Source organism: Hyperolius riggenbachi, chromosome 8 (assembly GCF_040937935.1).
Source record: "Hyperolius riggenbachi isolate aHypRig1 chromosome 8, aHypRig1.pri, whole genome shotgun sequence".
Lineage (NCBI taxonomy): Eukaryota > Metazoa > Chordata > Amphibia > Anura > Hyperoliidae > Hyperolius > Hyperolius riggenbachi.
The window spans coordinates 143337655-143362972 of record NC_090653.1 but is presented as its reverse complement, the minus strand read 5'-3'; the positions used below and the strand labels follow the sequence as shown (position 1 = coordinate 143362972).

Genomic DNA, 25318 nt, shown 5'->3' with positions numbered 1-25318 from the left:
TTTACTCTGGAAGAAATTTACTTCTTATTTGTTTGTGTTTTAAATTTTAAGATCTTCGCGACAGTTCCTCTAAGTGCTGACAATACTCTATGGTGCAGGAAGGAGGAGAAAAGCACCGGCACTGCTGTCATTCACTTTATTCATAAATCCAACATGGCGTACATAATAAAACGTACATATATAGCAAAATAGTGGCACATACCCAGAGTGGGCGTGGATAAGATGTGGTGGGTGCAGAGGATGAGGAGCCTTACGGCCGTTTCGCGCTCATGCGCTTCCGCTCTGGGTATGTGCCACTATTTTGCTATATATGTACGTTTTATTATGTATGCCATGTTGGATTTATGAATAAAGTAAATGACAGCAGTGCCGGTTTTCTCCTCCTTCCTGCATCTAGACATAGTTTATGCCTGCGCATAAACGTTCCACAACATTCATACCCAGTGTTTGTGACAGTGCCACCTTCTTCCCTCCTCCTTCTCCCCGAAGAGAGGACAGTGACTGCAGTGCCAACGTCTCTGCTTTCCTGCTCCATGACATCCCAATACTCTATGGTGCAATACCTTTAATTCAGTTTGCAAATTGCAAAAAAAAAATGCATGTGCAAGATTGTAAAAATTTGCAAGCATATCTCACATACTCAATGTACCACTCCACATACATCGACCGTGGCCAGCGGGGGACATAAACAAGGGTCCGTAGTAGGTTTGGAGTCCAGGCAAGCTCTGTGTGCCAGGTGATAATGGCAACACGTTTTGACACATTGGTGAAACGTGCCGTCATTATCACACACAGCTTGCCTGACTCCAGACTCCACAAACCCTTGTTGATGGCCCTCGCTGGCCACAGTCGATGTCTGAGGAGTAGAGCACTGAGCATGCGAGATGCGCTTGCAAATTTTTGCAATCTTGTAAATGCATTTCTTTTGCAATTTGCAAACTGGATTAAAAGTATTGTACCATAGAAGCGCTCTCTCCTTTCCCTTTTAAAGGAACCTGATGTGTGAGACCTATGGAAGCTGTCATGTTTATTTCCTTTTAAATAATACCAGTTGCCTGGCTGTTCGACTGGTCAGTAGTGTCTGGATCACACGCCCTAAACAAGCATGCAGCTTATCTTGTCAGACATCTGATCCGCATGCTTGTGCGGGGTATATGGATCAGAATATTTGAAGCAGAGGATCAGTGGGACAGCCAGGCAATATGCATTATTATTAAAAATAAATAAACATGTCAGCTTCCATCTCTCTCTCCTCTAGTTCCCTTTAAACTTGCTTACTTCCTCCAGGTGGGCATTATGGACTATTTGGCTAAGGTTTTGCAGAGTGCAACTAGGGCCTGACAGTCTTCGAATGGAACAGCGTATGGAACAGATTTCCTTTGCAGTTATACTTTTAGTGCACAAATGTGTTAACCAATTTTTTTTCCGTTTTCTGCGTTCAAATAAAAGTTGCTAGCTTTCATGTCTGAATAATGAGTTGTATGTCTTTCCTGGACCGGTGTAAGAGTAGTCCAGTGTATTGCTTAACTAAACATTAGTAACAAGTGTGCATATATGTATAACTGAACATTAGTAACAAGGGTGTATGTATGTATATATTATAAAAAAAAAAATTTTTTTTAAATGTGACCAAAATTTTGTCTTGCACTAAGTGGCCGGCATGCATGGATTTTCTTAAACTCTAAGCTGATTAGACCATTGCTAAAGTGCTGTAGCGCAGGCTGTTTTTTTCTCTGCAGGTAATGTCAGTATCTGGTATGTAATCCACTATTGCCAGCAACTCAGTGGCATTTATTCCACAAATAACTGTGTTCAACGCAGTTATAGTCTAGCTCACTACGATTTTTCAGAAAGGCTCATTTAATAAGTGTTGTAATATGCTTAGAAGATTTACTTGGGGGAAGCAAAATTACTCCAGACAAAGTGTTTACATGGTTTTAATGTCGCTGCAGTTTGAGAAACATTGAAATGTTGCTAACTGTGGTAAAACACATTAATATATGGCCTGTCAGTGCACATGGGGATCTTTTCATTAGGTGTCACATGACTTGTACACCTGATATGTACACCTCTCTAGCCGATGAATGTCTGGTGATTCGCTTTCTCCTATGTTATACAGGTACTTTACAATACCGACTTATTTCTGTTATCACAACTTCCACAGATCAAGAGTTTCAGATGAAGCCAACCGCTTAGTCACTGGGCAGCATTTCAGGTTGGTCTGTCTAGCACTTCACATCCATATCCTTGCACTGCACCAAATGCTACCACCTTAATGGGTGCGCACACACATGGCATTGCCTCTGTAAAAGCACAAGGGAAATAAACTGCCCAACATCATACACCCAACAGCAATCAGTGACGTTGGGTGTAATCACTGACCACAAGCTACAGCTCCTCTCTCCTTACTTGTATCTGGTAGCACTGCCCCTGTATTTTGCTATTGCAGACTTGCTAATAAATGGGTGCCTGGTAAAATATGCTGGCCGATACGCTTGATTTATTCTGTAAGCTTTATTATCAATGCCCAAAAACAGACAGAAAGTTGAGCTACACGAATGTCGCTCAAAAACGCAAAAACGTACCGTGTAATCCCAGCATGACACAGAGGAGAGCACGGCCACGAACTAGAAGATTCCCAGCAGTAGAGGGCTCAAAGAGGACATGGGAAGCCTATTGGATCATCCAGAAGCTTTTCTTTACTTCAGTTTATATCTATTTTATTTCCTGGACACAATGCAGGTTTGCTTTAAAGTGCACTAAACACCCATTTACCTAAATGTATGAAGTGAACCTCCACATAAGGCATGTTTGTAAATGGAGTGTGCTGGTATGTCAGGCATCACTTGCCTTTGAAGGGGCTTCTCCCTAGTTACCCATTCTTATGCTGGATACACACGGTGCGTTCGCGCACTCGATTTTCCCGCCGGCATACTTTGCATGCGAATCGACCTAACGATCCATCGAAATCCAAATCGGACATGTTGGAAATAAACGAATTGACGGGAAAATCGAGTGCGCGAACGCACCGTGTGTATCCAGCATTATGCTGGCATCCATCTTCTCCAGGGAGACCCGCAGGTGCCGCCGATTGAATCTCCTGGCTGTGTCGCATGCTTCCCATATCACCTCGATAGAAGTGAGCTTACACGTGGCTGTGTGCAAGTGTTCTATGTATCTATGTACACAATCGCTTAAGCGCACATCCTATTCCATATAAAAGTCCACATAAACACCATTCAGGAATTTCTCAATGCTATTCTCATATGCAATTTCTCTCTATGTATCTGTATGAGTAGTCAGCATGGTCTGTCCCTCGCCACCACACCCCCTTGAGGGAGCCGGAAAGTTGAAACAGCTAAACATCTTTGGGTTTCTCACGTGTGGTCTGACTGGTGTGGAGTGGCTCTCCCTTGCCCACCCACCCTTCTGCTGAAAACCTTTACACTGTGACCACATTGCTGAGGACAGTGACATTGCATAATGGACGGTCACGAACCTTGTTTGTGATAAAGCCGGGCTGATTCTGGGGCCCCTGGATATTGAGACACTCACTCACTCAGCCTGTTGAGCTGCACTCCAGGAGCCAATACTGCTGGATCATCGCTGCTGTGCCCTGCAAAGTATGATATACATCTGCTCTATTCTTATATACTTGGATTATGTGACTCTCCAGCTTGCTGGCTTTGCTGCCTGTTGCTTCTGCATAAGCTGTACAACTTTCTGCTGCCTATTATTTCTTACTACTGTACTGTGATTTGCATGTGCAAGTAACTGAATACAGTGGCAAGGTCCGCCAACAAGGACACTCCCTTTATTTGGTTAGTAAGCTCACTCGGACATTGCGATCGTGTGAAGTCTCTCACACTTTGATGCCGACATTTAGAGGCGGCTGTGAGGTGTATGTCTTGGTAGCATGGTGTGTGTGGGTGGAGTGGCCATTCCACGTAATTTTAAAACTTGATATTTCTAACCTTGATTAATAATAGTTGTTTTTTTACTTTTCCACATGGTTGTGCTAGTTGAATATTGATGCATACACTTCCCGTAATTTTCCCTTGAACCACACTTATTTATCTGTATGAGTAGTCTGTATGGTCTCTCCCTCCTTTGGCTCATAATGCAAATGTCGGCAATCTTCCAATATATATTGATGCTTCCACTGAGCATGCTCCAGTTCCACCACAGTATAACACTGTAACATGGGCAGCCTTCCAATACTTAGCATGTTACTGTGCATTTATGCATCAGTCTACTACTCTACAGCGAGAGGATAAGCCCAGCTATTCACACTGCAGAGGGAGGATGGAAATTCAGCCTTGAATCCTGTGGCTGCAAAATATTTGGTTTGGCTTTGCAGTCTCGACTGAGCAGGTGTTTCAAGTATTGCACCTGCTGGCTTAGTATTCATTTTATACTTTATTTTATTTTTGTTGTCGCTTTTTCCGCTCTCTCAGATTTTCCTCACATATAATTTCATGCATTATGCTTCATATTTTTTTTCATTTTTCTTGTGATGAAAGGACTTGAAACAATTTGGGACCATTTTTTTTTTCTCCTTTTCGCTCTCCTCCTTCAGAAGCATCTTCTCCACTTTTGGTTATGTGAAGCATGAGGCCCTGACTGTTGGTAATTTCATGCTTAGCTGACAGATATATTCTGCTGTTTCTTCTCCCCTGGGATAAGGTTCTCAACCGGTGGCATAGGTACCTCAAGACAAGTACTTCTGCTTTTTTAGAATTTTTCATAACAGAATAGAGATTATTACATGATGTTACATAAAAATGGGCTTTTACTTAATTTCATCATAAAGGTGTCTCACTGACAATGATTTATAGACAAAGGATACTAGGAATAAACAAACATATCTTAAGATGTGTTTGAGGTGTGATGACCCTCACTTCAAGAGCAGTGGCTTTTATACAGGGATATATGCTGTATGTCTTTGCGCATAAGCTGCCTTACCCATAAGCCTAAAAATATAGATCAACAGCTGTGGCCAATAGCCGACCCACTCAGTGGGGCACCCTAGCCATACAGAGTATGTGCGGGAGTGGCGGTGGAAGCAAAGCGTGCATTGCCGTTGTGCAAATACCTCCCGCACCTCTTCTTGGTCCCTGCGTCTCCCCAGCTGCTTCTGATTTGGCCATTAGAGGGCCAAGCTCACTGTCATGTGACTTCAGTAAGCCTAGAGCTCTAGTGGTCTGTTCAGAAGTTGGCAGGGAGATGCATGGCTACAAGTTGGAGCAGGAACAGATGGGTACATTGTACAGCACGCTCCAAACACATGCTCTGCTGTGTATCCGATCGTAATTTTGACCAATTTGTTTGATGTGGCTCTTTGGGCTATATATTTTCTGAAGATTTGGCCAGAGTAATCAAATCTGCCAGTAAGAATCAATTCATGTGTAGCCTGGTATGCTGCAGTTGGACATGTAGTCCTCTCATCATCCAGCTGCCAAAACTTTGAAAGTGTATGCTTGAATTGTCAGGAATGAATGTTTGTTGTATAGAAAGGACCACGGAGCAGGGCTTCTTGAGAAGGTTGCCTCCTTCACAAGATGGGTTGAAGCATGTATAGTACAGAAACAAGCAATAGTGCACATGACAGATGGGGGCCCCAGGCTCTGCCACCACCTTGGACCCGCAACACCAGTGGGCTCTCTCAATGCCCCACTCCCTATCACTGACCTGCAAACTAGGAGCTGCGAAAAAATAAGGCCCCGTTTACATCTGGGCAGAAATAGCGCAATTCCAGCTCACCGCAAACCGCTAGTGTTTTTTAAAACCGTGTAGCAAATGTTATCCAATGGCCGTGTTCTCACTGCCGCGATCGCGGGCGTTTTGCAATTAGCGATAATCGCAAATGCGTTACCTGCAGCGTTTTGTCGGCGATTCTTGAGCAGTCGCAATAAGCATGTATAGAATTGCGATCGCTCCCAAAATGCTACTGTGTCCAGTGATCCCCCCCCCCCCCCCCCCCGCGGTAATAACGGAAAATTACTTCCGCGAAACAATTTTTTAGATGTAAACGGGGCCTTAGTGTCAAGAGTGCTGTCTGAGAGTGAGCATTTGCTTCTTCTGTGTTTGTTTTGAATGTACAGTACAGACAGTTATTAGCTGACCTTATTAGAATGGAAATAGTAACTCCAATATTACTGAAACCTTGTCCTTTTTGTAGATTTTATGGACAGGGAAAGTCACAACAAACATTTACTCTTTGGCATCTTTTTGTGTGTAGCTTAAAAACAAGCTTGCTTTGTGGTCATATGAAAGGATGAGTGAAATCACTCAGTGGGGGTGATCTACTGAAGAGAAGCAAGTTTCACGAAGGTAACTTCACATCCAGTCATTTGCAGAGAACTTTGTATCTGGCCTTTTGTTTTAACTTCTTTGGTCCAACAAGCGTGTCGCTAATCGTGTCAGATTTTTGTTAGAAACGTCTAATCTGGATGCTTCTTCACAGTCTGACTAAAGCATTAGAGGCAGAAGATCTACAGGACAGCCAGGCAACTGGTATTGTTAAATGACCACTATCATATATTGTAACATTTAAAATGCATGAAAATAAACAGCATAAATAAAAAGTACATTTTTTCCAGAGTAACGTGCTGTGAATGACTTTCCTCCTATGTTGCTGTCTCTTGAAGTAGAGAGTAGAAATCTGACAGGACAGATTTTGGACTAGCCCATCTCTTTCATTATGTTCAAAAGTGAACAAGTCCAACTGCCAGAATAGTGTGCAAACAGTTAGGGGGTGGGCCGCGTCTTTGTATTATAGATCCTTTCCAGGGAGTGCTTTTATAAAGATTAAATAAAATACTGAGAGTCCCCCTTGAAGAGATGGACTAGTCGAAAACCTGTCATATCCATCAAATTAATACTATCTACTGTGAGAGCAACATAGGAGAAAAGTAATTTTTTGAAGAAACATACTTCTTTGTATGCTTTACATTACAACTACAATAATGTTTGCTGTTAAAGGGACCATGAGCAGTTATTAAAAATGGAATTGTGACTTACCTGGGGCTTCCTCCAGCCCACCCTAGGCCGCTAATACCCCGACGTCCTGGCGACTCCAGTATTGCGGATATACGATTCCGTTAAATACAGCCGAAGTTGTACAATAACTGAGCCGCTGACCGGGACCACCCAAGGGCCGGGGGGACCTCGTGGCCCTTGGGTGGGCTGGAGGAAGCCCCAGGTAAGTCACAATTCCATTTTTTTCATGACTGCTGACGGTCCCTTTAAACTTGCATGGCAAGCAATGTGCATCAGCTCTGAATTATTAGCAGCTCTTCCACAAGCCCTACAAAAAGTTTCAATTTGATGATTAACCAGTTGTTGAATAATTCAATCCTCTACTTGTGCACTTCTCAGTTAGATTTCAGCAGTCTGTTGAACAACTAGCATTGCACCTCTCAGTACTGGACTGTACAGTACAATGCCATACTGCCCCTAAAACCACTTGATAGAGATGTACCAACATGTCCAATCACACTAGGTTTCCAGGAGATTAAAGTGATGTTGTTAGGAAATCCAGGGCTGTGGAGTCGGAGTCGTGGAGTCGGGCAATTTTGGGTGCCTGGAGTCGGGAAAAAATGCACCGACTCCGACTCCTAATGAATTTGTAACTGTAATTAAAATAGAAAATATGATAAAATGTTCTTTCTCAGATAATAGTCATTAAAAATAATGTATATATACAGTAATAGCTGTGCTTAGTCCACAAAAATGAAATAAACCAATCAAAATTAGTTACTTGTGCTGCTTCAATAAAGCAGTCCCCGTATTTTTAAGGTCAGATATACATATCTGATTGTGACTGTATATATGATGTGTACACAGGAATCTTATATATACTAAATAACATCTATGCTGTAAGAATAAAGCCTGATGTGTAGCTGTGTCACTAATAGAGATGGTCAACGAGATGGAAATAATTCTGCATTGATGCTGATTTATGCAAATGTATGCACTCCCTTTCCTGATGAAATCAAATAATTTGATATGTTGTTAAAATTTGGTTTGGTGACTACAAATTAAAGGGTAACTGAGACGGATGAAAAGTAAAGTTTTATACATACCTGGGGCTTCCTCCAGCCCCCTTCAGGCTAATCAGTCCCTCGCTGTCCTCCACCACCCGGATCTTCTGCTATGAGTCCTGGTAATTCAGTCAGTCAGCACTGTCCGGCCGCATGCCGCTCCCACAGCCAGGAACATTCTGCACCTGCGCAATAGTGCTGCACAGGTGAAGTATGCTCCTGGCGGCGGAGTGTGTGCATGCGCACTACGTCCGACTGGCTCAAGTACCTGGACTCATTGCAGAAGATCCAGGTGGTGGAGGAGGACAACGAGGGACTGATTATCCTGAAGGCGGCTGGAGGAAGCCCCAGGTATGTATAAAACTTTTAATTTCATCTGTCTAAGGTTTACTTTGTTACACAGTAGTACTATACTCTACATATGCACTCCCCACAGAGCTGCAGGGAATCCACTGAGAATGCTGTGCACATTGAACACAGAGGTGTTGTCTGTTTACAATCTCCTCCTTCCCCTGCAGAGTACCTGCACATCATTCTTACATGTACCCACACTTACATTGCCTAGGGCCTGATAGATGTTCTTTGTTCCGGTTTGTACCTTTTACGAGTACTCTTACCAAGGACTAGTTTTAGTCTAAAGGGAATAAATATAGTAGTCTACATATCCTTCTCACTTCAGTTGTCTTGTAAAATTCCTAAGCGTTGGCAGTTAAAAGACGAATTTCATGTTACATACTTTTAATCAACAAAATTGTAATATGCAAATTAGAGGAGTCGGAGTCTGAGTCGGTGGAATCCTAAACTGAGGAGTCGGAGTCGGTGGATTTTTGGACCGACTCCACAGCCCTGAGGAAATCAACATGACTTGTTTTTTATTTAGACAGAATACAGTACTGTAGTGTTAGAGGAACTGTATATATATAAAAAAAAACGTAATGGCTTTTTTTATTTATTTATTTTTTTTACCATATTCATTTATAAATTATTTTGTCAGTGTTTGCACATTGTAAAATATTTCCCCTCATCCTCACATTCTGAAATTTATAACAGGTGGCAACATATAGTGCTGTCAGCATCTCTACGGAATGTTTGTTTACTGAAAGTTCTCCCGAAATGTTGTGGGAGAATTCCACATAGCTAAACAGCCTAGGCTAAGGATCACTAGGGAGGCGGGGTTACTTAATATACAGTAATACATAGATATAGGAAGTGTTTCTGATGCTCTGTAACTGAAGAAAACTGGGGGGGATACTTTCCTCTGGAGGGGGAAGCCTCTGGAGCCTAAGAGGCTTCCCCGCTTTCCTCCGTCCCTCCATTTAAGCGTTGGGACCCCCCGAAGTGCGGTGAGGTAGATATTTACCTACCGCGATCCTGCACAGGCGCACTAGCGGCTCTTCGTTCAGGTAAGGCAGAAATAGCCGAACCTGGTTGTATCTGTTCTACTGTGCAGGCGTGAGTCCTTTGCGCCTGCACAGTAGAGGGGATACGATCTGGCTCGGCTATTTCCACCTAGCCCGAACAAAGAGCCGCTGGTGCTCCGGTGCAGGATCGCGGAGGGGTAAATATATCACCACTTGTTGGGGGAGGGTTTTAGGGGAGCCAGCGCTGGATTCCTCTAAGCTTCAGAGGTTGGGCACCCTGAGGCTTCCTCCTCCCGTGTTAACCTCAGAGGTTTTTAAGTCTTAAGCGATGTACGAAGAACGATGCCCTGATCAATAATACAGTATACTGGCATTATATATTTTATCACCCTTTAAACATACGGACATGTGTGAACCCTCATATCTGCAGTATAAGCTGTAAGGGCTTGTTCACACTAAGGCTCCCTGCACACTGCAAATCAGATCTGCGATTCCGATTCTTCCCTGGATGCTATCAAAAGAAAAACGCAGAAAAAACAGCATGCGGTACCGATAAAGCTGAATCGCATGTGAAAATCAATTAAAAATCGGAATCGCGTGTAGTGTGCAAGAGGCCTAAGGGCGTTTTTAGGATTCTTTAGTCGCCAAGCGCTTGTGCATCCAACAGAGTGTTCACTTCTGAGCGGTTTGATTCCGATACGCTCACCAAAACTCTGCCTGTACCATTTTTGGGGCAATTTGCCTCAATGGAAGGTACAGGTAAATCGCAAAACGCTTGAAAAAGCGTTTTTTATAGCAATTTCCCTAGCGCTTTTAAGAATAAGTACAGTGGCCTCAATTCACTAAGATTATCTCCTGTCTTTAATAACATTTCTAGAGTAATCACCATGGTGATGAGGCATGTAGTAAATGTTTCCTGAATACTACATGCCTTATCACCACGGTGATAACTCGAAAACCGTTATTAAAGACAGGAGATAACCTTAGTAAATTGAGGTCATTGTCTTTATTCTTTTCTGGGTCAAAGTGTTCACTTCCTGACTTGCATCAGGAAGTGAAAAAACAAATCACTTTAGAAAAGCACTTCACAAAAAAATCGCAACGTGCAGGCAAGTGCCGGGAGGCGTTAAAAATAATCACACACCAAAACGCTGGCGTCAGCTATTGCGATTTTAGATGTGAACAAGGCCTGAGCATGTGAATATGTTGATGCTGCTGTGTGTGCTGCTGATCTCTGCTTGAAAACCGTACTTTGAAACCATCACCTCTCCTACACTTGATTGTTTATTATCATCTCTCTACTGAAATGATATCTGCAAACATAGGATAGAGCGGGATTAGTGATGACTCACGTTTGTAATATAAACAATGGTAAACATAGATTTTAGAATTTTTAGAGCAAAACTAAACTCGTTAATTGAATTATTCCTTGTAGCCTTATTAGTAAGTTTTTTTTATATACAATTAAGTATGAATACTTTTGCTCAACTTGCAGAACCTCACAGAATTATGCTATAACTTGCAAATTTGTGTATGTGTAGGTTTTTCTGGTTGTCGCTAGTACAGTGTGGAACCCTATATATGGAGATGTAGCTAGTAGGTTGTAGTACGGCTGCTGTGGTTGTTGGCACCAGTAGCTGCAGTTTGATTGTTTATAGGCATAGCTGTGGAGTCAGAGTAATTCTGGAGTTTTTGAGTCAATGATTTCTATAAACTGAGGAGTCAGATAATATTTGCACCAATTCCACAGCCCTGGCAAGAATTAGATTAAATTGTCGGAGTAATTTTGGGTACCTGGAGTCGGTGGTTTCAATAAACGGAGGAGTTGGATGATTTTTGTACCGACTCCACAGCCCTGTTTATAGCTGTTGTAATATTGATAATATCTTTCAAAATTTTTAGATTTTTATGTTGGGTGTTTATTAAATACAGTAAATTCTCATCTAGCACAGGTGGATTGCCTGATGCCGGATATTTGTGCTTGCTGCTTGCTTTAGAAGTCAAGTAACCAGCTTTAAAAATAACACTAAGCTCCCCCAAAGGGCGGTGCGGTGTGCAGCAGAAACTGTTCACATCCCCCGTGGGCCGTTCTTTTCTCTTCTTACAGCTGCTGTGCGACATTCTCCGTGGTAGTTTATTCTGTACACTGTTGCTAAGTTAGTTAGGAACGCCCCCCCCCCCCCATTGCATCCCACCAGGAGGAATAGGTGCAGCCAGTTTTGGTAGCCAAGAAGAGGGGCTCCAGTATAGGTTTGCTAGGAAGAGGTGCCCACAGTATATTTAGCCTGGAATAGATGCAGCCAGTATAAGTAGCCAGGAATAAGTGCAGCCAATGTAGGTAGCCAGGAATTGGTGCAGCAGGTAGCCAGGAATAGGTGCAGCCAGTGTAGGTAGCCATGTGAAGGGCGCAGCGGTGGGGGTGGGATGTAGCGGCCGGCGCACAAACGGCAGCGGGGGTAAACACATACTTGCAGCAACGTGATCCCATCCTACTTACTTCTTCCTGTTCTTGTATTCCATCTCCCTGTAACAGCTCCTTCCTACCCCCACCACTGTTGGTTCACCTGCTGCTTCAGCCCAGCGGATCTCTTTGGCCAATTGCTGGCCGACATCACTGTTCTCCTCCTCACTTACCTCGGCCACAGTGTGACCCCACTCCCACATAGCAACAGGACATGTTGCTAGCCTGCAGGCTAGCAGCACATCTGTACAGCCTCAGTCCTGGAATGTTGCATGAGGAATCTGGTTCTGATTCACGCTTGAATACGTGTGCACAAAACTTAACCGGCTCTGGACCTTGGTAGTTAGAATGTACACCGCATCTGTGGCTCTCTAGTTGTGATGTGGTGTAAATTCTATGCCATGGCTTTCCGTGGTCCCAAGCCGATCTTTACTCACCACCGCAGCCTTTGCTCTGAGTAAGAAGCCAGTATCGGCTCCAAACCGCGTGATCACTGTGAGCCACAGTGATCCCCGGGCGACAAAATGGGGGGGGGGGGCAGAGCCTCTGGTCCTTAAAGGGGCCAGAGCCTGCTGTCCCTACTGGGTTAAGGGTTGACCCACACATAAGACTCTTTGACACAAACAAATCAAATATATTTCAAAAGACCCTCTGTGCATTGGTTTTTAACATGGTATCTAGTGCACCGGCATGCGATCTGGACAGCAAGCCTATTGACGGAATATGCAGCACTTTCGTGCTCGCATTCCAACAAACGCTGCAGATTCCACAGAAAGGGGCCCTAAATTAGGAACTTGCTGAGAGTTCAGTTTTGAAGTAAGCAACTATCTCTTTCATGCCTGATTTTGCTACTGGTAGCTGCACTGTGCAGGCAAAAATTCCTCGTGATCGTTAAAATAGGACCCTACGGCAACCGGCATGTACACATGATTTGCAAAAACTCACACTTGTTCTAAAAAAAAGAATGTCCCTGCAATTTGCTTTTTTGTCCAAATCACAGTTGCTGGCCTGCTGTGTTTGTACTCCTGTCAAAAGTATAGGCGCATAGCAATTGCGCTGCTATGCAGTTTACTTATTTCTCCTGTGTTTCTGTTATTTAAACTAATTTCCTCGCTGAGTTTCTATCCTCCTGTCTGAAATCGTTAATGCACTGCAATCGTGCCATACACCCAACAGGTTGCATCAGAATTGTGGCGGTGGAAATAAAAATGTGACCACATAATTACCGTGTCTTAGTGGAAAAGGGCATGTAGGGAAACGCTGCCTATGTCCGTAAGCTTGCTGTCCGAATCGCCTGCCGGAAGCGATTCTGGACAGCATGCTGCAATTTGCCATAGCACACTTCTGAATCCATATAGACTTGCATGGCAAGGCTATCGGGATTTGGCTGCTGGTTTGCTGGCGCACAGGTGCCGTTTCACATTCGGAAATGGACAAGGCCTTTACAATTTCATATAAGTTGGGATAATCTGCATCTTATTGACCATCTTGGATGATGGCCTGAGTCTGCAGGAAAATGTGGCTTCAGCTGGGAAAGCAATACCTTTCCTTCTGCATGACTGTGGAACAGAGGGTACTTTCTCACTATTCATTTTCTGCATCCTGCAAACCAGGATCACACCGGTGTACACACAGTGCAATGCATACAGCAAATAGAGGTATGCTTCTCTGCAGCTGTAAACATGCTCGTTGTCTGGTACACCTAGCGTGCTGAGCATCATTCTAGCAGAATCCAAGCCACCACACAGCTAACGTCCCAATATGAACGTATTATTGCAATAGAATTGCATTGCAATGTGAGCATATTGTCCTTTGCAACACAATGAATGCAGTGTAAAAGTTAACTTATGCCTGCTATATACCATGCAATTTCCCGTCAGGTGGTTGGGTCTAAAGCCTCATCTACACGGGTAGATGAGGCTGCGATCCGGCGGCTCGATTAGCCGCCGGATCGCCTCTTACGCGTCCCCGCGCGTGCGCCGGATTCTATTCCCCGCCGGCGCCGCTTATCTGCCGCTCGATTCCCTGCCATTGTCCCCTCGCGGGGAACGAGCAGGGAATCGGCGGTGGGGAGATCCGTCCTGTCTGATCTTATCAATCGAGCCTCGATTAATAAGCCACATCGCCGCCGCATCTACGCTTGTAGATGCGGCTAAAGGGCTGATGCTCACTACAAGAGCTTTTCTATGCGCTTTGTGATTTTAAACGCTCTTGTTAATGTTATACTATGTGTGTGTTCTCACTGAAGCAGCAATGAGATTTTGTAAAAATCCCCCATAGCATTGTATTGGCAAGAGCTTTTAAAATCTCTAGTGCTTAAAAAGCTCTTGTAGTGTGCACTAGTCCTAATTGATGATTTTTTGGAAGGTCCGATCAGGTTTACGATTTTCTGATCACTTTTGTACAAAATTGATTAGAAACCTAATTGGACCTGTTGGTGATTATTGATTTGATGGGAAATTGCATGGTGTGTACCAGGCATAAGGGGGATTGTGAGGCTGACTGGATATGAACAGGCAGCTGCCCCTCACTTTGGCTATATGAACTGGTGCAGAAGCGGGTTTCATTTTTTATTTAAAAAGTTGTGTTCAAATCCACAATACAGTAGTAATTTTGTAAATCTATAATTCAATTAAGATGTTCTTTAAAATAAACTGCCTGTTCCTCTGCATGTGCGTTCAGATGTGTCTATAAATGGCAAATTTATTTTTATTTTCAAAGGTTGTTTTTTTTTCCCTTCAGCTATATTGGTGTAGTATTACAGTAGAATTCCAGTGAACTCGTTTGCATAATATGAGCAGCGAGTCTATAGTAGTGTCTGTGTACTGCTGTCCTTATTACTTGTGAAGCTGCCAGTTTCCCATGATTCCACTGATCTGCCCTCTGTGGTTGCTGTTGAGAGTGAGGACAGTTATGCTGTGGTGATTAGTGAGGACAGGCATTCAGAGTGTCTGACCAGTGTAAACGCTGCTGTCTTTAATTGCTTGTGGGCAGTATTCACAGTCCAAGCAGTTGTGTTACAAGTATTATTGCTTTGTATAAATGTAAATCTGGCTTTTCAGAGGGTAAATACTTCTAGACATATTCTCCAAGTCTCGTGACAACCCTCTGTGGCCAAGTTGTGTATTGCTGTTAGAAGTTCTCAAAGCAATGTGGTACAGAGGGAAAGTGAATTTCCTAAATGTCTGCTAATAAAGTGGCTCATCTTGCCTTGTGATTTTTTTTTGGCCTTACCTGGTTTGTTGTTAACTGTACTCTATCTCATATTTTAAATAGGAGAGTTGGATAAGTTTCAGCTGTACACATTTCTCTGTAAGAATTGCATGTTTACAAATGTGATGCAGACTGGCTAATAACACCGCTTTAGACTGGGCTGCCCTCTGGCAAAATCACCCTGTGGCCTCTGATGGCCCTTCACTTCTGACAGTGGAAATGTGTTTTCCATCACTGAGTCATTAACCTTTTATAAATAGGTTGACATTTCCTCCAGTGAATAGCTGTAGTTATACAGTAAAGAGTGATTTACAGAGCAGAGTTACAGCACAGTTTTATAAATCAGACCCGGATGGTTGCCACACACTTGTATTGCAATCTTCTATGGATTTTAAAACGTGACGTAGAATCAAAAGTAAACCTGTGTATGGTTTAACATTATCTATTCAATAAAGAGGTTTTTTTTTTCTGATGCATTTGATAAAACTATTGCAGTTAATGGATCGTTCTCAACTTGTTAGTTTGAAATGTGCGTGTGCAGCATTAGGCTCAGGCTGCAAGACAAAACGCACTGTATCGTATTGGTCGGCCGAACCTGTATTAATAGGTCCATTCACACTGTCAGTCTGGAACGGATCTGTTTAAAGGTGGCCTCACACGATACAATAAAATGATCCGATTTTACGGCAATTCGATAAAAACGATCGGATCTCTCAAAAAAAAATCGAAAACTTTTTTTTCATTCAACTGAAAAATCCAATTGGATTTTCCGTTTTCTTCGATTTTTATCAATCCGGAATGCCAGATATTTTTCTTCAATCTTTTTAAAGAGACACTGAAGTGAAAAAAAAATATTATGATTTGTATGTGTAGTACAGCTAAGAAAAAAAACATTAAGGGCCCTTTTCCACCTGCAGTCGCTAGCGTTCACGCTGAACGCTAGCGATTGCTGAATCGCAAAACCGGCGATTCCCCGACGTTTTGCGGCCGCGATTTTGCTATGCTATGCACTGCATAGCAAAATCGCGGCAAATATCGCTGCGCGTTCGGGTAAAAAACGAATCGCGGTAGTGGAAATGACCTACCGCGATTCCTATGTTAAAAAGCAAACCGTAGCGATTGTAAAATCGCTAGCGGTTTGCGACTTTGCGATTCAGCCAGCGCAAACGCGCTGGTGGAAAAGGGCCCTAAGATCAGATACATCAGTCTAATTGTTTCCAGTACAGGAAGAGTTGAGAAACTCCAGTTGTTATCTCTATGCAAAAAAGCTATTAAGCTCTCCGACTAAGTTAGTCGTGGAGAGGGCTGTTATCTGACTTTTATTATCTCAACTGTAATTGAACTGTTTACTTTTCCTCTGCTAGAGGAGAGTTCATTACTTCACAGACTGCTCTGAAAGACTCATTTTGAATGCTGAGTGTTGTGTAATCTGCACATATTATAGAATAATGCAATGTTAGAAAAAACACTATATACCTGAAAATAAAAATATGAGAATATTTTCTTTGCTGCTAATCTTCTAGTAATTATTCATAGTACACAACCAATTCATTATATCATATATTTTTTTTTTCGCTTCAGTGTCTCTTTAAAGATTGTATGGTGTGTGTTAGATTGTCAGTTAATTAATATACACACCCTAGCAATTTTGTCAGTTTCCAATCATTTTTATCATAATTGGGGAAAGATTTAACATACGTGTGTGGTACATTGGTCATATTTTTAAAATGTTTCAATCAGTCAGAAAAATTGATTGCAATTCTTAAATTGAACAGATATTTAAAAAATTGTATGGTGTGTGGCCACCTTAAGTTGTGCTAAACAGAGTGCAAAAATCTGACTGGATTTTTCTGGATAGCGGATGCATTTCCCTTAGAAAGCCTAACGTGCACACAGATCTGCTTCAGACTCCAATCGGACACGAATCGACATCAGTGCAACGCTAAACTGACAGCTCCAATTGTGATTCGTGTCAATGTGAACTGAGCCTCACAGATCAGAGGCTTGTATGCTGTGCAAGATTATTGATTATAACAATATTTGGAGCACCCTTTGCTCACGCTCATTCCAACTATGGGTGCTGCTGTCAGTCAGGGCCCACTAGCAATCGCTAGCGCTTGCGAATCAACAAGTCCCAGTTTTTTTTATCCCGTGATTGCGATTTTGCTTTGTAATGCACTGCATAGCAAAATCGCTGTAAAAATCATGCCGAGATCGCTTTGGTTAAAATCGAATCACTGCAGTTATTTAGCAAACCTTGGCGATTTGCGATTCAGCATCACAAGCGCTCCTAGTTGAAAAGGGACCCTAGTCTGTTGACTTTCATGTTATCAATCACAGCACAGAGAGTGTTCCTGCATGTTGTGATGTAACGCATCTGAAAATATTTGATCACACAGCACATGCAATTTACCTTCAGGTTGTATCGTGTTGCTTGCCAATGTCGATGCTATAATGCACCCTGTTGTGTATTGGGAAACTAATGCAGGAATTTGGGGGGTTATTGTATGATTTTCACTTATGTGGGGAGTTCTTGAAGATGGCTTGACAAAACTGTACAAAACTGTAGTTTTTGTCCTGTAATGCTGGAAATTGTATAATTAAAAATACTGTGCAAGTAATTTCAGTGCTTGTAGCATTGCTACTTTGCCATGAAAAGAATGCTGATAGGTGAATAAGTGGGTCAACCTCTGATTGACCTGTCTGCGGCTTCTCAGGATTGCCTTGGGCTAGAGCTCCACCTTGTGATCTTCAAGTGTGGCACTGTCTGCTATCACAGCCTGCCTGCTGCACAGCTGTTCCTCCGTTTATGGCCGGCCTTTATTTACTTCCGTGTGGATTAGCAATGTGCTTTTTTTAGATGAAAATAAAAACCTCTTCTCTTGCTCCTGCAGATTGTAACTTGATTTTTTTGATGATTTCAGTCATAAATTGCAGCCAAAACACAAGTGCAGTAAATCTTCTGCGTTCTGCAATTGTTGTGCACTTGCTGACACACACCTCTCATAGGGGTGAACGGGAGGACATTTTTAGTGCTTGTTAAGTTCTTTCCATCTTTTACACACGGGAAGCACTGATCAGTAATACAACTGTGAATGTTCCTTTATGTTAATTAAGGAGTTTTGAATCAGGATAATACCATTTATTGGCTAAATTAGAGATAATTAAGAACTTCATATCATATAATAATAATAATAATTAGAGTGACCTTCAGGATGGCTAAATTAATGTATCTCCTTAGCTATATCAGTTGGTGCAGTTTATCTTGAGATAAGGAATTGAGAAATTCCACCATTTGTTGGGAAATACGTAGTCCCATCGGTTCAAATTCACATATTGGCAGTATTGACAGATATTACCATTTCTGGACCGTGTTAATTGAAATCTACCCCCTCCGTGGTTAGTGTGAGCCAACTGCTGTTATCACAATGCAAAATAGGGAAACTATCAATGTTAACTAAAATCCTAAATGCCTCATATATTTCCAGTAATTACTAGCAAATAGAAGTACAAAGGACTTTTTTTTTAATCTCTTCGTGATTTATGTGAAGAAAATTTGTAATTTACCTAGAACAGGTTTCACTGTGTGCATTACTATGGAGGACATCCAGCGTACAGCTTAACACCCCCCACCCCCATGCAAAATAGTTACAAACCAGCTGATAAACATGGCATTACTTTCACATGGGCTGTGCTGAGAGACCTCTGAAAAGCATTTTAGTGTTGCTGGCTAAAAGCTCTGTAGGTATGTGGGGTTTACAGAAAAACAGTTCCTTTGATAGCTGTTCTTTAGGGGACCAGAACTGTCCAGTCTGGAAGCTGTTAAATTTAAAGAGAACCCGAGGTAAACCACAGGTCAAAATTTAAATATTTCCGTAAGTATTTAACTTTTGACTCAAGGTTTACCTTGGTTTGAGCCACCTCATGGGAGACTGATACAGCCTCTAACATCCGACTCAACCAAGTTCAGCCTACTGTTTATACGAAGTTTACGTTTATTCAATTTTCTTTAGCTGTCTCCAGCGGAGTGGGCTAAAAAAGAAAAAAAATAATTCTGATGGCGTAAAATAAACCTAAACTGTAGTAGAGACTATGGAGACAATGGAGCATTTTCCATTGCTTGCAAATTGTGTGATGTGACCCGGGAAACTAATCTGATGCATGCTGCAGATTCTCGCAGCATGGATTTGATTCCCATTGTCGCTAACAGGAAGCCGCTTCTGGAAGTAAACAGGACGTGTCCATGGCGATATGCTATCATGGCATAATTTTGCCAGTGGGAATGTACCCATGTGACTTGTTCTTTGTAATACACTTGGATATACATTGATGCCCTTTGTGAATACATGAAATGTGTAATACATTTCTGAAGTTGTTTGCCTATAGACAGGTGTGCATTTTGTTGTAGCTAATTTTCCACAATTTGTGATATTTTACAGACCAGTCCGTTCCGCTCTTTACAGAATAAACATTTTAACGTCTAAATCAGGGATCACTAAACATTTTTGGGTCGAGGGCCGGGTCAACATACTTCAGACTGCTGGAGGGGCGGAGTATACATAAGATGTAGAAGTCTTGGCGGGCCAGACAGTGAAGCATACCCAGGTGACAACCTGCAATCCAATTGGACAGCAGTGTCACCTGTTGTGGAATTTGATTGGAAAGCAGCGAATTACTGCTTTCTGGCTTCTACGTGGATGGGTGGTGCCAGCACCTGAAGCTGACTGCGTCTATAAGTAATGCATTTTGTGGGGGGCGGGGAAAAAGCCTCAGGGGGCCTTAGTTTGAGGACCACTGCTCTAAATTATTTGTTTTAATTATAATTTGAGCCTAGGAGGAAGATGATTTTTAGCTTGATAATTGTTAGGCTAAAATCGGCTTTCTCCAGAGCTCAGGTATAATTGTGATCTGTTATTTCAAGCAAAAACACCATTTCAAGAATAACGAGTAGGTGAAAAATGTTATAGTTACAGAATAATAATTTGGGCTGTCTGCGTGTAAATGCAATCCAATCCCTCCTTTCCCCCAAGAATCCCTAACCGATCCCCCTCCCCGATGCCTAACCCTAAACGTCTTTAGTGAAAAATTTTCCCCATGTAAAATGGTGTCTCTTTTTCCTTTTCAGATTACGGCTGATTAACACGTTACTGAAGTGGTCTATGAACCAAATATTCCAAGGGAGTTGGGTTTGCAGAAGATGATAAAGAAATGATAGCAGCACCAGAAATTCAGACTGACTTCAATCTCCTCCAGTGAGTTTTATTTTTCTTTCTACATTTCTAAAAACATGTTCTCACCAAAGACATTGTTTTACATTTTAAAAGGTACTATTTCACATGAGGGCAGGTTAGTATTGAAATGTCGGCGTACCCAGAAATTCCCACTTTCATTACACCAAGCCTCTTCTAAATAGGTTAGCCATCAACTGCTTAAAGAAATATCTTGCAGATGTCTTAATATAGTTTTATCTTTTTTTTTGCTACATGTTATGCCCCCTAAGCTATTCATAATACATGCTATTTCATACAGCAATGTTTGGTGCCTAGACTGCCCTGTAGCCAGGCACCATTTACCTCTTATGGGTGCTTATTAGTAGCAGTGTGTGTCAGTATATCCCTCCTAAGACCATAAACTGCGCTCTTGATGGATATACACGGCACCTGGAGGTGTGCAATAATGTTAGTGCACCTTATTTCATGTGTAGAAAGAGAACAGAGAATGAACAGCTGCATGTGGCAGGACAGGTATCATGAGTACCTGAGGGTGGAAGATTACCGTACTTTTCGCCGTATAAGACGCACTTTTTCTCCCCAAAAAATGGGGAGAAAAAGTCCCTGCGTCTTATACAGCAAAGGCAGGGAATCCCCGACTTCCGAACGCCTGCCGATATGAACCGTGACCCGCCGTCGGGGATTCCCTGCCTGTGGTGCTGCTGTGGCCGTCTCCTTCCTCCCCGCTTCCCTCTACCCGCACCTCGGGTCCCCCCTGCGTGTCCTTGGGTCCCCCCTGGGTGAGAAACAGCAGCGCTTACCTTCTCCATCTTGCCCGCGGTGATTGAAGACATCTGGCTTCAGTGGGCGGCTTCCTCTAGTGCCGGCTTGTAATGACGCGTCATCGATGACGCGTCATTACAAGCCGGCACTGGAGGAAGCCGCCCACTGAAGCCGGATCTCTTCAATCGCCGCGGGCAAGATGGAGAAGGTAAGCGCTGCTATTTCTCACACAGGGAGGCCCGACCCGAGGACACGCAGGGGGGACCGAGGACACCAGACAACCCGGGGGTGGGGGGGGGGGGGGGCAGAGAGCAGACACATGGGGGGCAGAGAGCAGACACATGGGGGGCAGAGAGCAGACACATGGGGGGCAGAGAGCAGACACATGGGGGGCAGAGAGCAGACACATGGGGGGCAGAGAGCAGACACATGGGGGGCAGAGAGCAGACACATGGGGGGCAGAGAGCAGACACATGGGGGGCAGAGAGCAGACACATGGGGGGCACACAGGAGGTCACTGGGGGCACACAGGAGGTCACTGGGGGCACACAGGAGGTCACTGGGGGCACACAGGAGGACCATGGGGGCACACAGGAGGTCACTGGGGGCACACAGGAGGACCATGGGGGCACACAGGAGGACCATGGGGGCACACAGGAGGACCATGGGGGCACACAGGAGGACCATGGGGGCACACAGGAGGACCATGGGGGCACACAGGAGGACCATGGGGGCACACAGGAGGACCATGGGGGCACACAGGAGGACCATGGGGGCACACAGGAGGACCATGGGGGCACACAGGAGGACCATGGGGGCACACAGCAAGACCATGGGGGCACACAGCAAGACCATGGGGGCACACAGCAAGACCATGGGGGCACACAGCAAGACCATGGGGGCACACAGCAAGACCATGGGGGCAGACAGCAGACACATGGGGCAGACAGCTGGGGGCAGACAGACAGCAGGACCATGGGGGCAGACAGCTGGGGGCAGACAGCAGCACACTGGGGGCAGACAGCAGGACACATGAGGACACCATTTGGGGGAGGCCAGGAGGTCATGTACAAGGTGCTCCTGAAATATGGATGCACCAGGTTTAGTTTTGTTTTTTTTCTTGGTTTTTGGCCTCTAAACCTAGGTGCGTCTTATATTCCGGAGCTTCTTATACGGCGCGAAATACGGTACTCAGTCTCCAGATAATTTTTTTTTTTTTTTTTTTTAGAAGAAAATCTGTGACGATTTTAATGGACAGGTAAATTATTAACTGTTGCTAGTTGCAGCTGTGAATACTTTTTGGAGTTAAGCTTGATATTGTATTAAAGGGTATGTAGTCTGACACATGTGCATGTCTAAGGGCTGGTCTCCACTGAGCCGGAACTTGTAGTGATGGGGGCATGCATCAGAATCCACGGCTATAGGGATTCAAGTGCTTGCGGGGAAAAACTGAAGCACGCCGAACAGAATCGCAATGGCATGCGATATGGACAGCAAGCCATTGCCCAAATAGGCAGCGTTTCCCCATGCAACTCGCCTGTACAACTTTCTATTCTTGTTCTCTACTTCCTGACACAACATTATAGCCATTACCCCACCTGTCTGCGTGACCATACTTCAGCTGTGCACTGAAGCAGAGGCTGGCTTATAGTCATATAGATGGGAAAGGGAAACCATCCTCATAGAGGAGGAATGTGTTTCTTTTGACGTTGAATCCTCTTCTACAGGGATGTCGTACTCCAGGCCTTAAAGGCCAAGATCCTCACACATTCTTGGCACAGCTCAAACTAACTGATGGGACTGAATCAGGGAAGGTGTGGTTCATCAAGTAGAACACACATCTCCATTTGTCAGTCCATCCTAAACACTAGCATAGATATGGTGCCCGAGAACTGAAGTTTGACACCTGTGCTCTACAATGAACACCTGACTACAATACAGACTTGAAGTGAACCTTAAAGTGGACCCAAATTAAAAATACAAGATTTCAGAAATAAAATCTATTTTCTAAATTATAATAGCCTTTTTTCAGCTGCATGATGACAAATATAAAATATTTTACATTTATTGGAGGAACCTCTCACTTCCTTTCATATTGCCGAACAGAATCCGGCAAACTGGGTGGAGTAGGTGGTGTCTGGCAAAGGAGGAATTGCTAATGGCTGCCACCTGTATAACCCTAGTTATGGAAAGAGAAGGGTGAAAAGCGTGCACTGAAATGCTCATAGGCGTGAAGGAGTGTTTATTTATCTTTGTATGTGTCAGAGTAGTGCAACTAAATATTTTGAATTAAAAAAATGTTTGGTTTGGGTCCACTTTAAAATAAACTGATGAGATAAAGAAAAAAAATTAATTGAATATCACAGTTTTCTTATGTTTAAATATGTAAAAAAAAAAAAAAAGTAGGGGTTTCTCCAGGGCTGTGAAGTCGGTACAAAAATCCACTGACTCAGACTCCTCAGGTTAGGATTCCACGGACTCCGATTCCTAAACTCCGACTCCTTTAATTTGCATATTACAATTTTGTTGATTGAAAGTATGTAACATGAAATGCATCTCTTAAATGCCAATGCTTAGGAATTTTACAAGACAACTGAAGTGAGAGGGATATGGAGGCTGCCATATTCCATTTTAAACAATACCAGTTACCTTGCTAGCCAGCTGATGTTCTGCCTCTAGTACTTTTAGTTATAGACTAAAACTAATCCTTGGTAAGAGTACTTGTAGAATACAGGAACAAAGAACATCTATCAGGCCCTAGGCAATGTGACTGTGGGTACATGTAAGAGTGATGTGCAGGTACTCTGCAGGAGAATGAGGGGATTCTTCCTCTATTACACATTCTTCATGCACAATCTGAACCAGGTTTATGGGTGACAGACAACACCTCTGCGTTCAATGTGCACAACATTCTCAATGGATTCCCTGCAGCTCTGTGGGGAGTGCATAGTAGAGTATAGTACTACTGTGTAACAAAGTAAACCTGAGACAGATGAGATTAAAGTTTTATACATACCTGGGGCTTCCTCCAGGCTAATCAGTCCCTCGCTGTCCTCCGCCACCTAGATTTTCTGCTATGGGTCCAGGTACTTGAGCCAGTTGGGAGTGGTGCGCATGCACACACTCTGCCGCCGGGGGCGTACTACACCTGCGCAGCACTATTGCGCAGGTGCAGAATGTTCCTGGCTGTGGGATCGGCACGTGGCTGGACTGCGCTGACTGGCTGAATTACCGGGGACTCCTAGCAGAAGATTCAGGTGGCGAAGGAGGACAGCGACTGGATTAACCTGAAGAGGGCTGGAGGAAACCCCAGGTATGTATAAAACTTTTAATCTGTAGTCACCAAACCAAATTTTAACAACATATCAAATTGTTTGATTTCCTGAGCAGAAGGAGTGCATACATTTGCATAAACCAGCATCAACGCAGAATTATTTCTATCTCATTGACCATCTCTATATCTGACTTTAAAAATACAGGGACTGCTTTATTGAAGCAGCACAAGTAGCTATTTTTTGATTGGTTTGTTACATTCTTGTGGACTAAGCACAGCTATTACTGTACTGTATATATAAATTATTTATGATGACTATTATCTGAGAAATAGAACATTTTATCATATTTTTCATTACAGTTTAAATTCCTTAGGAGTCAGAGTCTGTGCATTTTCTCCCGACTCCAGGTACCCAAAATCCTTATCAGTGAGGGACACTACAGTTTGACAGAAGAAATACTAAATTTTACGTTTTTCAGGCAGGGAAAAAAGAAAAGATGTCTATGCTTGCCACTGTATATACATGTCTATCTCATCATGTCATTTAAGGTTCCCTTTAAGCTATCCATAGATTTAGTCAGATTTAGCATGATATGCCAAGCCAAATGATCCCTATTCAGCTGGCTAGTGCGATTCCTACCCAAACAGCTCGGTCTGAATAGATTTCAGCAGAAAAGTATTGGGCATCAGCCGAACTTCATGCATTGTACTGCTGAATGCAGAGCAATGCTACGTTTCAATTGATCAATTGCCCATTTACATGGAAATTTACCCACTTGTGTGATCAGACTTTCAATAAATATACACTCGATCGAACGGAATGTGCTCAGGCAAGAGATGACTGGCAGAGTCAATAAGTGATTGAGTCAACCAGATATTGAACTGAAAAACTGATAAGGTGTCATAGTTAAAAAAATTTTTTTTTTTACAAAAGTGGCTCTTGACTATTTTAGGTAGAAGTCACCATATGT

General features: G+C 43.2%; 1 protein-coding gene across 2 annotated transcripts in view; it reads left to right on the top strand.

The window, feature by feature from the left end:
- STAG2 (STAG2 cohesin complex component) overlaps nt 1–25318 on the top strand; it is a 147227-nt gene that overhangs the window by 45605 nt on the left and 76304 nt on the right. For both annotated transcript variants that reach the window (XM_068251172.1, XM_068251174.1), the window contains exon 2: nt 20206–20332. In XM_068251172.1, the coding sequence (XP_068107273.1) occupies nt 20289–20332 (44 nt within the window). In that variant the 5' untranslated portion in view covers nt 20206–20288. The remainder of the gene's footprint in view (nt 1–20205; nt 20333–25318) is intronic.